An 11,871-nucleotide genomic window follows, 5' to 3' on the forward strand; every position below is an offset into this window, starting at 1 on the left:
AGTATTGTCATCATGTGACAGCTGTAGTAGGCATGCAGGAGCAGTATTGTCATCATGTGTCTGCCCTTGGTAGGCACTGAGTAATATTGCACTAAAACAAATGTAAGTTTATTTTTACCTCCACCTTTTTGGATAGTTAGATTGGCCACCTTTGTCTTTACCCAATGACAAATGGTGTCAAAGAAGTCAAGAACATGTCACAACAAGGCAAAAATTACCCACATGAGCTGTTCAAATGGACTTGAGACTGGCAAATGGTCTTTAACATTACAAAATGCAAGTCCCTTCACACTTTCCTGGATTCTGTCAATAAGGAGAAAGATCTTGGTGTTGTGATAAGTCATTCAATGAAGGTGGCACAACAAGTAACTCCAGCAGTGAGAAAAGCAAATTGAGATTTGGGAATTATAAATGTACCTTTGAATATACAGGTAATGATAGAAAAATTCTCCTTGAACTATACAACTCTCAAGTATGTCCCAGTCTGGATTACTGCGTACAAGCATGGAAACCCTACCTCCAGAAAGATATAACATCCCTAGAAAAGGTCCAGCACAAGCAATCAAGATGATTCCAGAACTACTGTATATCATCTCGATTATCCAAGTTCAGTAGACCTTTCAGACAAGGCACAATATGGAAGATTTCATTAAAATATACAATATCCTGAAAGGAGATAATTACAAACTCGTCAAACTATCTTGCAGAACAAATATCAGGAAATACCTCTTCACACAGATGGTGAGACCTGGAATGGTCTACCAGCCCAAGCTGTAGAATCATGAACAGTACTGGGCTTCAAATAACCCCCTACAAAATTAACATGAACACTGGAGGGATCCTACACAGGCCACTGGCCTCCTTCCCTTGTCATAGCTACTTCTTGTGGGTGGTCATTAGGTAAATAAGTAAGCGATTTTTCCAATTTAGCATAATATATTTGTTTTAGTTTCATTGTGTATTTTTAAAATTGTTGTTATTATAACTGCATTTAACTTCACTACACTTTTCAACTAGTCTCCAGTCATGATTTGAATTTGTCTTTTGATTTAATAGTTTAATTTTTTTAATATTATAACAGTCATGTGTCTTGTTTTATCTTATCATTGTTGATTCTTTTCTATAGATTGCACTGATGATGGCTACTGTGATAATTGAAAGTTAATTAATAAAGAAGAATAAGTGTCAAGATGTTCATTGTGGTGCTTGTCCAGTCTTTGAACCTTACAAACTAGGCACTTGTTTGTTTGTAATATTACCATACAAATAATTACATTATAAACATAATATGGTACTAGATATAAAAGTAGTAACCTTAAACAGGAAGTCAATCCTGTCGATGGGTATGGCATGTTTCCTGGCATAGTTCTGACGTATGCCCGTGAGGAAGGAGTAGGGGAAGAACAGCCCAGAAAACCAGAATACGTCGGGGATTTTCTCGTCCGCCCACCGCTGGAAGAACTTTAGCCTGAAGGAATGCATAATAAGGTAGTAAGACAAACAAGCACAGCATAGGCCTCTTGAGTGAGTTCTTTATCATATTATTATATCAGTCTACTCAAAATGCCAACTATATGAAACATTATTCTAACACTTTTATGAGCTTCACATATACTTTGTCAAGCATCTTTAAGTTAGCTTGAAAAGTATACAGTGGTCCCTCGGTTAACGAGCGCCTCGGTTAACGAGATTTCGGTTAACGAGTTACCTTCCATAAGATTCTTAACTTCGGTTAACGAGCAATCCCTCGATTAACGAGTATCTTACGAGCCGACCTCCACATGTTTTAGCTTGCATTTGGCGGTCCACCAGCTGTAGTATTAGTCCGCCAATACAGTAATCGGTTCTAGGGCTCAAATTCCTTACCCTTTTAGTAAATATCAAGAAGTTTATACTATTAAATAATTTTAAAAGTTTAATATTAATTTTTTTTAGTTATATAAACAATTATTGAACATAATTGAAGGTAGGGTCACTAGTTTGTGGCACGCCATCCAGCCTGCCAACACAGCATACAGGCGTCAATCTGTGTCTTTTCAGTGGAGGTAACATCTTGCTTGAGAGACTCTTCAACTAAACGCTTTTTTTCTGTGTTTACAGGCAAATTGTTGGTCATTTTGAAATTTATTTTACATATTGACAATATATGATGCAGTGCAGTGTTGATTTAAAGAAAATAATCTTGAATTACACCAAGAGAACTAAAATTTTATGGGTGAAATGGCGCCATGGGGTGACTTCTCTTCCACCCCAATTCCTTCTCTTCTCCCTTCTCCTCCACCCCCATTCTAATTCCCATCATCATCATCATCATCATCATCATCATCATCCACGAGCCTTCTACATACACACCTCAAAGTAAGTGTACTTTTCTACCTTTTTTGTTGAATTTAGGTAATTTTCGGTGAGCTGGAACCAATTACCCAAAAACCCATTGAAACAATGGTTTCGGTTAACGAGCAACCTTCTAGAACGGATTGTGCTCGTTAACCGAGGGACCACTGTACAGTAATACCCTAGTTTACGCAGTTCTCGTTTACGCGTTTCCACATTTACGTGGTACCCCGCCAGAACCGGAATGCGGCGCGGCAGGGTGCGCACAAGGTCGCCCAGTCATCAAAACATTACTGAGTTCTTCACCCGCCACCCACCACAGCCGGCCCAAGTCAGTGATAGTGAGGATATGGACTTTGAGGGGTTTGACAATGAGGCCCTGCAAGCCTCTGTGGTGGATAGTGATATAATTGATACAAGTGATACAGGTGAGGGCCAATAATCTGCCCTCTGCCTCGGAACCAACCCCCCATCCCCGTGTGCCCAGCCATCTTTTCTACTAATGTAAGTGTTAAAAACCTAATATTATTGATATTTCTCTTAATTGTGTGCATACCATCATAAAATTAAGATGTTATATTTACTACAACGTAGGTATTGTGTCTGAAAAAGTGTAGTTTGGGAGTCGGCCCGGTCTCTATTTCAATTAATCCCATATGTTATGTTGTTCACTTTACGCGTTTCTCGTTTTACGTGCTACTCCGCGGGTTCAATTGACCGCGTAAATCGGGGTATTACTGTATTTAAAAGTATCTACAATTTATGTCAGTAAATTGTACCTGTAGTCTGATACTGTGCAAGTATCCCTCATTTAAAAGTGTGTGTGTGTGTGTGCACACAGGGTGGTGTAATGCATCTAGTGTGACAGCATTATATTAGTGTTAAGGTGCAAGCACTGTTTGCTACCTCTCGCTTTCAGCTGCCGCCGCTGGCTACCTCTGATGACGAACAAAGAAGCAACCTTCTGTAAGTCTTCCCCTAACAGTACACAGCCTCTTCACCATCAAAACTCCTGCTGTGCCTCCTCGTGGCAACACATGATAACTAGGTGCCTCGTGGGGCCAGGCTAGACCAGCAGGGGATCTCGGAGCAGCAGTGGGCCCCAGAGGGACAGCACATAGACCGACAGGCATGTGGACATGTCCTGGTGCCTACTAACCACTGCCTTGCAGATTAACCTTGGTAGGTATAAGACTACGGGTGTAAACCCTAAGCGAAAAATCTGAAGCGGAGACATGCTTACAGAACTCCAGTAAGACCCCAATGGCAGTGTAGGTGGAAGAGATAACCAACAAGGGAACCCAACGACTACACCAGCAGATGAAGGCAATGCAAAATGGACAGGCTAATAAGGCAAAACCCAACAAACTAGGCTATTGGCAGTCCATTGCAACTCTCCTCCCCATTCGTTGCAACTACCTGCACCACTGGACCAGGACAAGGGAGAGCCATGGTGTGTGGTCGTTGCAACTACCTGCACCACTGGACCAGGACAAGGGAGAGCCATGGTGTGTGGTTGCAGTCTGTGCTCTTGCCTCACCACATAAATCAACTCATGCACAGCCATCACTTACTACTACTCATCATACTCGATTCTGAGAGACAGCAAAGTAGGTGGGGTTGCATTCCTGAAAAATCTAACATTAAAAAAAAATTATTACTAAATGAGGATAACATCGAAGCATGGAGGACAAGCAACAGGTTTAAATGTCATGGCAGTAAACAGCGAGGACTGAAGTCCCTAATAATAATAAATGAGTTCATTACGAATAGTTTCAAAGTTAAACGACGGATTTATTAACACAAAAATTCAAATTGCATACATGTACTGTACTACAACATCTTTTAAGATAAACAATAAAGTTGATAAATAGCATATTATAAAACAAAAGCACATATTTTATGTAAAAAAAAACCCAGCTCCTTCCACACTCAAACCAGCTGAGCACTCACTCAGTTGACTTAGAGATGTGTGCGTGCCTGCTGCACTGTGTGTATGCTGTGACATCACTGCCCACACATACAAACCCATGCTCTTCATTTTTCTTATTACATAATTTTATATGATATTTTCTTTATTTCTAAGCCACACTAGAGTATTGTAATGATTTTTTCACAACTAATATAGTTTCGATTACATGTAACAATGGAAACATGATATCTCACAGGCCACCTCATCTCCAGCTTTTCCCACTTTCACAGCAAGTTGAGCTAAACCAAATTTTGATTGTCCTCAACTACCATGAGAGAATGGAGCGCCTGAACTTGCCTAGCTTATACAGGTTATACCTCTCTAGTCTGGCAACCTCGGGATCTGACTGGTGCTGGACCATGGAAATTCACCCTTTTCCTGCATAGATAGTGACTTGTGCTTATGCTTGGAAGCACTAGTACCACTTTCTCTGCATCATGGTCTCTTTGAAGACATATTGAAGGGTTAAATATCGTATAGTAGCTTCTCAAATTTCGCGAGTTTTTAATTCTTAACGTATTTTATTGGAACACACAAAAAAATAAATAAATAAAAATTTTGACGGCGGAAACTTGAATTTCGACGGGTTTGAACGGCCTGCCAACGTGCAGACGATGTGCATAATCGTGTAAACAGCGTCATTCCTCTTATGTACAAAAGATTCATTATTGTTCATGACTGAATGTCTTTTTTATTGAATTAATGTTACGTGTGCAAATTGAGCAATACAATTCATTAATAATATGTAGAATATTAAAACACATGAGGAAATGACACAGCATTGTTTTCGTTGATTACAAAACCAGTGACTGACTGGTTCTACATATAAAACTGAAGAAAATAAGACTTTGGTTGTACCTGTAGTAAAATTAATATGGTTGTTTTAAGTAATGTTATTTAATGTTAATAAATGGAACAATAGAAGTAGCTAACGATAATGGTAAGGAAAAAAGAGAGATCGCGTATGTAGGTGCGCATGCGCACACGTGAAAACATATCGTCATTACTTTACATAAGAATATGAAAGCAACACTTATTTACTGTTCATATATATTTTAATTAATGTTTCTGAATTTGCTTTTATTGAATTACCGTATATCACGGCCTATAAGGCGGCGGGGTGCATAAGACGCCCCCCCCAAATTTCCATTTAAAAAGTAGCTTTTGAGCTCTATTTGCTGTATAAGACCAGTACCCCAAATGTGACACTTACCCACTGACTCAGTAGTCCTTTACCAACCATCCTTGATTTTTTTAAATAAGGCCAATTCACTTCAAGTAATGTCATCAAATTATACCCGCTGGTGTAGTGTAAACACTAGTGACGTCACTGAAGCGTGTTGGGAGTGTTCCCTCGTCTCGGTGGTGTGACTATTTATACAACATGTGGTTCAACAGCAACCAACGTATTCTAATTGTGGTGTTTCATTAGGATTTGAGTGAAAAAGGTTACCAGTATGTACTTACTACATACATTTATTACACAAATATATATATATATATATATATATATATATATATATATATATATATATATATATATATATATATATATATATATATATATATATATATATATATATATATATATATATATATATATATATATATACAGTTGTACCCCACTTAACGCGGTCAATTGAACCCAGAGGGTCCCGCGTTAAGTGAAAACCGCGTTAAGTGAATAACAGAACATATGGGATTAATTCCAATAGAACCCAGCCCGACCCCCAAACTCCACTTTTTGACGACAAATAACTATGTTGTAGTAAAAATAACATCTTAATTTTATGATGGTACATGCACACAATTAATACTTAAGAGAAATACAGTCGCCAAGTTAATGTCCATTCAAATAATGGACTCAACTCCCTCCCCCTCTCACACTACAGTACACAGCCAGCTAACAGATGGTCGGTCGGTCTCTCCCTCCCCCCCCCCACCCCCCACCAACCGTCCCAAGGAGATGTGTGGGATAACCTCAAACTAAAGTTAGGAAAATATAATTGACATTGTTGGATTCCTTGTAAGACCAGGAATATTTTGAATATAAATGTCATATATTTTTCACAAAAGATGACATACTTACTCAGATTAAACATTTTATCTAAAAATTGTATGTTTAATGCAAAAAATATGTTGTTTATATTCAAAATGATCACCAAATTATAAGAATTCCAGCAATGTAAATTATATTCTGGCCGGATAATTTGTATGAATTTTATGAGCTAAAACAAATATCTACAGTTAATAAAAAAAAAATATATTCTTCAACACTATCTGTCAATCAAAGTACCCCACCTTGCCTCCCCCCCTCTTCCAACCGCGCGGTCAGTCCCAACCCTCCCCCCACCCCCCACCAATCCTCCATTCAAGAGTTTTTAACATTTAGTATTAAATAATACCTCAGATTAAAGTTAGGATAATATAATTGACATTGCTGGATTCCTTGTAAGACCAGGAATATTTTGAATATAAATGTCATATATTTTGGACAAAAGATAACATACTTACTCAGATTAAACATTTTATCTAAAAATTGTATGTTTAATGCAAAAAATATGTTGTTTATATTCAAAATGATCACCAAATTATAAGAATTCCAGCAATGTAAATTATATTCTGACCGGGTAATTTGTATGAATTTTATGAGCTAAAACAAATATCTTCAGTTAAAAAAAAAAAAAATAATTCTTCACCGGGTAACAGATGGTCGGTCGGTTGGTCCCTCCCTCCCCCCCACCCCCCACCAACCGTCCCAAGGAGATGTGTGGGATAACCACTAAATTTTAATAAATAATACCTCAAACTAAAGTTAGGATAATATAATTGACATTGCTGGATTCCTTGTAAGACCAGGAATATTTTGAATATAAATGTCATATATTTTGGACAAAAGATAACATACTTACTCAGATTAAACATTTTATCTAAAAATTGTATGTTTAATGCAAAAAATATGTTGTTTATATTCAAAATGATCACCAAATTATAAGAATTCCAGCAATGTAAACTATATTCTGGCTGGGTAATTTGTATGAATTTTATGAGCTAAAACAGGCAGTCAGGCAGGGTGGCGGGTGGGGGGTGGTGCGAATCTAAAAATAGCTCTCGAGCCGGACACTCACCGCGTTGCTGTGGAAAAATCCGCGTTAAGTGAAAGTTCAGCTTTGGCAAGGCACCGCGTATATGCGAAAACGCGTTAAGTGAAAGCGCGTTAAGCGGGGTAATACTGTATATATATATATATATATATATATATATATATATATATATATATATATATATATATATATATATATATATATATATATATATATATATATATATATATATATACTGAATATACTATGTACAAAAAATGAATGTTCAATGAATTATTTATGGTGCATTAGGGTACTGGTCACTTCTGATGGGCTATAAATAGCCTTCTTTATCTCCCCTCCATCTCACCCTGAGCCAGACGGAAGGGTCTTGGTAAATAACATGTTTGCTTATTTTCCATTTACTTTAAATAGATTTACCGAATTATTTGTTTTATTTATTTATTTATAATATACTGTAATATATTAAACACACTGTAATTATTTTCTTTAATTTATAAACTGTTTTGCGACAAAGGAATGTTCTCCAGTAGTGTTTCATTAGGATTTGAGTGAAAAAATATTACGTACTTACACAATTGTTCCTCTTACTTTGACAACACAACATACATACAGTATATTATTTCTCAGTTTTGATCTTTTTTTTTAATTTTTGTATTTATTTATAGTTAGTTACTTAAAATAAGGCCAATTCACTTCAAGTAATGGCATCAAATATTACCAGCTGGTGTAGTGTAAACACTAGTGACGTCACTTGAGCGTCTGTAATTAACCGTCGATAGTTTCAAGAATTAATGCACTCATTTACTGAATATTCTTTGGAAAAAAATAAAATTTAAATCAATTATTTATAGGAGATAAATATTATTATGAGTAAATATACCGATACCGGTATGCATTACTGACCACCTCCACGGCTCCTCACTGGCAAATGGGGGGGGGGGCGTGGGGAGGGGTGTGTGATGATAGCTGTGTTTATTATAGGGGTATAAATCTCTTTTACGGTATGTTAGACAGGTTTATAATACATTTTTATTATTTTAATATACCGGTAATCTTAATTTGAATCCAGCTTGCCAAACGTAAGTTTCAGTATAAAATAATTAGTGGTAAGACCTTGTGAGTGGCTTACGATGTTTTCATCACCACTCTTGACACACTAAACCACAATATTTAAGAGGTAAGAATTTTAAACTTGGTGGTTTAGACGACCCCCTAACTTTGGGCAGATTTTTTTAATGTTCAAATTTCGTCTTATAGGCCGTGATATACGGTAATGTTTGTGTGTGCAAAATTAACAATTCAATTTGTTAATAATACGTGGAATATTAGAGGAGACGAGACGGCTGCCGGCATTGTTTATGTTACAGCTTACAAAACCAGTGACTGATTGGTTCTACATATAAAACTGAAGAAAATAAGACCCTGAGTTTAGCTGTAGTAAAATGAATGTAAAAAAATTAATATGGTTGTTTGAAGTACCTGTAATGTTATTTAATGTTAATAAATGGAACAATATAAGTAGCTAACCATTAATGGTAAAAAAAAAGTGAGACTGCGCGCATGTAAGTGCGCACATGTGAAAACATATCTCATTACTCTACATAAGAATATGAAAGCAACACTTATTTACTGCTCATATATATTGAAGGGTTAAATGTTGTCCTCTGTATAGACAAGCAGACAGAGAGAGAGAGCAGCCAGATGTAAACAAACCTTAATTTCCCGTGGCTTTGTTTTTTTTTTTTAAGGAGATTAGCCCACCTGTGCATAAGTCACTGACCCACATTGGGGCCTGAGGGGCAAAAATTTAATACTCCTGTAATAATAATAATTCAGATAAAAAAGAAAAAGAAAAAAAAAAAAGAAAGCTGCCTATCTACCTATTGGACAAACTAAAATCGTTCCGGACCACGGGAGTTTCTGGACCACAGAATGCCGGACTAGAGAGGTACAACCTGTACTACAGACGGGTAAGGGGTGACCTAATTGAGGTGTAGTATAAGCATCTCAAGGGGTACTACTCAGTCGAGTGTTCTTACTTGGAGCTGGCAGACGCTCGCCTAACAAGGGGTCACAGCTCAAGACTGAAGAAGCCGCAAGTCCAGAAAACTGTGAGGGCAAACTTTTTCGGAGTGAGAGTTGTGAACTCTTGGAACATTCTACCAGATCACACTCACTGCTGCAATACCTAGCATCTGTGTGCACTTTTTCAAGTAACACTGTGTTCTTGCATACGTGAGAAAGTCTCTGGGCATATTTGTTAGCCTGTGATGTGGGCAGCAAACTTGGGGAGGGACTGGATGGATGTAGTGGTGGTAGGGTTAGTAAACAAAGCATTTTGGAGGGACAGAGGTTGCTGATACAGGCTAATGTGTCTTGAGAGGTTACCATGTGCCATATTTTAAATATATTAATCCTTCTGGACCATTTCAGATGCTGTGGGAAATTTAAAAAGTCAAATTCATTGATCTACGTAATGGACTGCTCAGAGATGGTCACTCACGTACATGGATCTAGGAATATGACAAGTAAAGGGTTAACTAAAAAACTTTTGTTTCACAACACCTGAGCAGACTCATGCACATATTGCAGGTAGATGAACATATACTGTAGAAGGAATAGTAGTCTTCATAATATAATGATGACTAAGTCTACCATACAGTAATTCTATATGTTGAAATGGTTCTACATGCAATGTCTTTTATTTCACACATCTTTCTCGGTTCACACATTACCTCTCTGAGTTCCTTCCTCTTTTCCTCTAGCCTTTCATTCTGGGGGGCCAGTTCATGGTTGGCAGCCTCCAAAGCTTGTTTCTTGGGGGCGACAATCTTTATGACTTGATCATAGACAACCATGGCCCTCACCCATCGGCAGAGGCCCTCACAAGCCATTGATACCATACGTATCTTCTTTGGGTCAAAATCCGGGTGAGAGTAGAACCTGGCAGGAAGTAGAAAGTCCCTAAGTCATCCACTTCAGTACTCACACAGTTTTATGTGTCACTCAAGTCTTCTTTAAAGATAAAAGAGGGATTTTATTTTTTTGTGATTTCTTGTGAAACAATAGTATGTATTTACCTGAGCATAAGATACATATGCATGAATAAGTAAATTAATGGATAAGTACATTTTAAAATGTCTCAACATTTATTTCCTTTACTTTTTGTGAGTTTATAATAGGTTTCAGGGTTAAAGTGGAAGAACAGTCATTTCTAAATGTGACAGTAGGTAGTGTGACTTACACAGTTATTACTGTGTGTGTCATTCTCAAGGCGTCCATATTCAACAGCACTGTTCCAGCAACCAAGATTTTCAACTGTTATTTTACATTTTCATTGGGTGAAGGAAAATATACTGGTATAACAAGAAAATTTTCCAAGATGTAATCCGTCCTGAATAACCATGCACACTCTTGAGTGCAAGCATCAGGTAGCTACATGTTAGTACAGTACTGAGACAGTAGTAATGTTGATAATTTTTTACAGCATTTTATTTGTTCAATAGTATGAGTTTATTCATATCGGTCTGTCTGTCTCGACACCACTCTGATAGCCTCTGTCTTGGTCATACTTAATGGCAAAGATGAATTACCTAATGAATACCATATCACGGAAATAATGTTTGAACTTACTCGTTGCGGACGTGAGTGATAATCTTTGTGGGAATGTTTTCTTTGTCATAGTGCAGCAGGTTCTGGAGGAACTTCATATCCCCCAACAGCTTCTGAGATGGTGCCCAATAGTCCTCAATCATTTTTCCTGAGCCATTAGGGTCTGGCTTCCTCTCTGGCTTGAGGTCCAGCATTACACACACAGCTTCCATTACCTGACAAAGCATAGTATTGAACTGTATAGTGCAGCATTGTTATTTTGGGTATTTTTACAGCTCTAGTAAAACATGAACACAAACATTGCATTAGAGAACTGGGTGATGAGAAACTTTACTGACCTGGGTGATGAAAAACATGAGTTGGATGATGAGAAACACTGCATTACTGAGCTGGGTTAAGTTGTGTTAGGTCAGGTCATCTTAAGTTAGACTATGCTATCTTAAGTTACGTTATGCTAGGTTTGGTTAAAGTTATGTTAGGTTAGGATAAAAATTACACAGAAGTCTATGAAGATGACACATGGCTTCACTCTGCCTTGTTGATGGTATTTCTCATCACCCACTAGAACTAATGTAGTGTTTCTCATCACCCACTAGAACTATGTTTCTCATCACCCACTAGAATTGAAGTAGTGTTTCTTATCACCCACTAGAAATATGTTTCTCATCACACACTAGAATTGATGTTATGTTTCTCATAACCCACTAGAATTGAGGCACTCAGCATTAGAGGGGGGTGAAGTGACACTCTGGCCAAAATGCGTTTTTTGATGGATATCACTATTTTCACCCGTTGGATGTAACGCTCTAGCTAGAATAGAAATATGGTAGAAAGTCCTTCAAAATT

At 37.4% G+C, this 11,871-nt stretch overlaps 1 protein-coding gene across 3 annotated transcripts; it reads right to left on the reverse strand.

Moving 5' to 3' along the window:
• Nucleotides 1–748: 748 nt before the first annotated feature.
• LOC121865639 (dynein axonemal heavy chain 3-like) lies at nt 749–11,267 on the reverse strand. 3 transcript variants are annotated; one of them, XM_042365159.1, is made up of 3 exons: nt 11,047–11,266; nt 10,149–10,356; nt 775–1,452 (listed from the first exon to the last, which is right to left on the reverse strand). In XM_042365159.1, the coding sequence occupies exons 1-3, from the start codon at nt 11,250–11,252 to the stop codon at nt 1,276–1,278; spliced, it is 591 nt and encodes a 196-aa protein (XP_042221093.1). In that variant the 5' UTR covers nt 11,253–11,266; the 3' UTR covers nt 775–1,275. The 3 variants fall into 3 exon arrangements, with proteins under 3 accessions (XP_042221095.1, XP_042221093.1, XP_042221094.1); XM_042365160.1 differs by having other exon boundaries at nt 799–1,468; nt 11,047–11,265; XM_042365161.1 differs by lacking the exon at nt 10,149–10,356 and having other exon boundaries at nt 749–1,468; nt 11,047–11,267.
• Nucleotides 11,268–11,871: the final 604 nt, after the last annotated feature.

Source organism: Homarus americanus, unplaced genomic scaffold (genome assembly GCF_018991925.1).
Source record: "Homarus americanus isolate GMGI-L3 unplaced genomic scaffold, GMGI_Hamer_2.0 scaffold11182, whole genome shotgun sequence".
Classification (NCBI taxonomy): domain Eukaryota; kingdom Metazoa; phylum Arthropoda; class Malacostraca; order Decapoda; family Nephropidae; genus Homarus; species Homarus americanus.

What these genes read in the sequence shown, in the direction of transcription:
- LOC121865639 (XM_042365159.1), bottom strand. Translation starts at nt 11,252, where the DNA reads ATGCTTTGTCAGGTAATGGAAGCTGTGTGTGTAATGCTGGACCTCAAG. An exon ending in ATCACTCACGTCCGCAACGA is followed by an intron (nt 10,357 to 11,046) that starts GTAAGTTCAAAC and finishes ACTTCCTGCCAG; the next exon opens with GTTCTACTCTCACCCGGATT. An exon ending in AGAGGAAGGAACTCAGAGAG is followed by an intron (nt 1,453 to 10,148) that starts GTAATGTGTGAA and finishes AAGTTCTTCCAG; the next exon opens with CGGTGGGCGGACGAGAAAAT.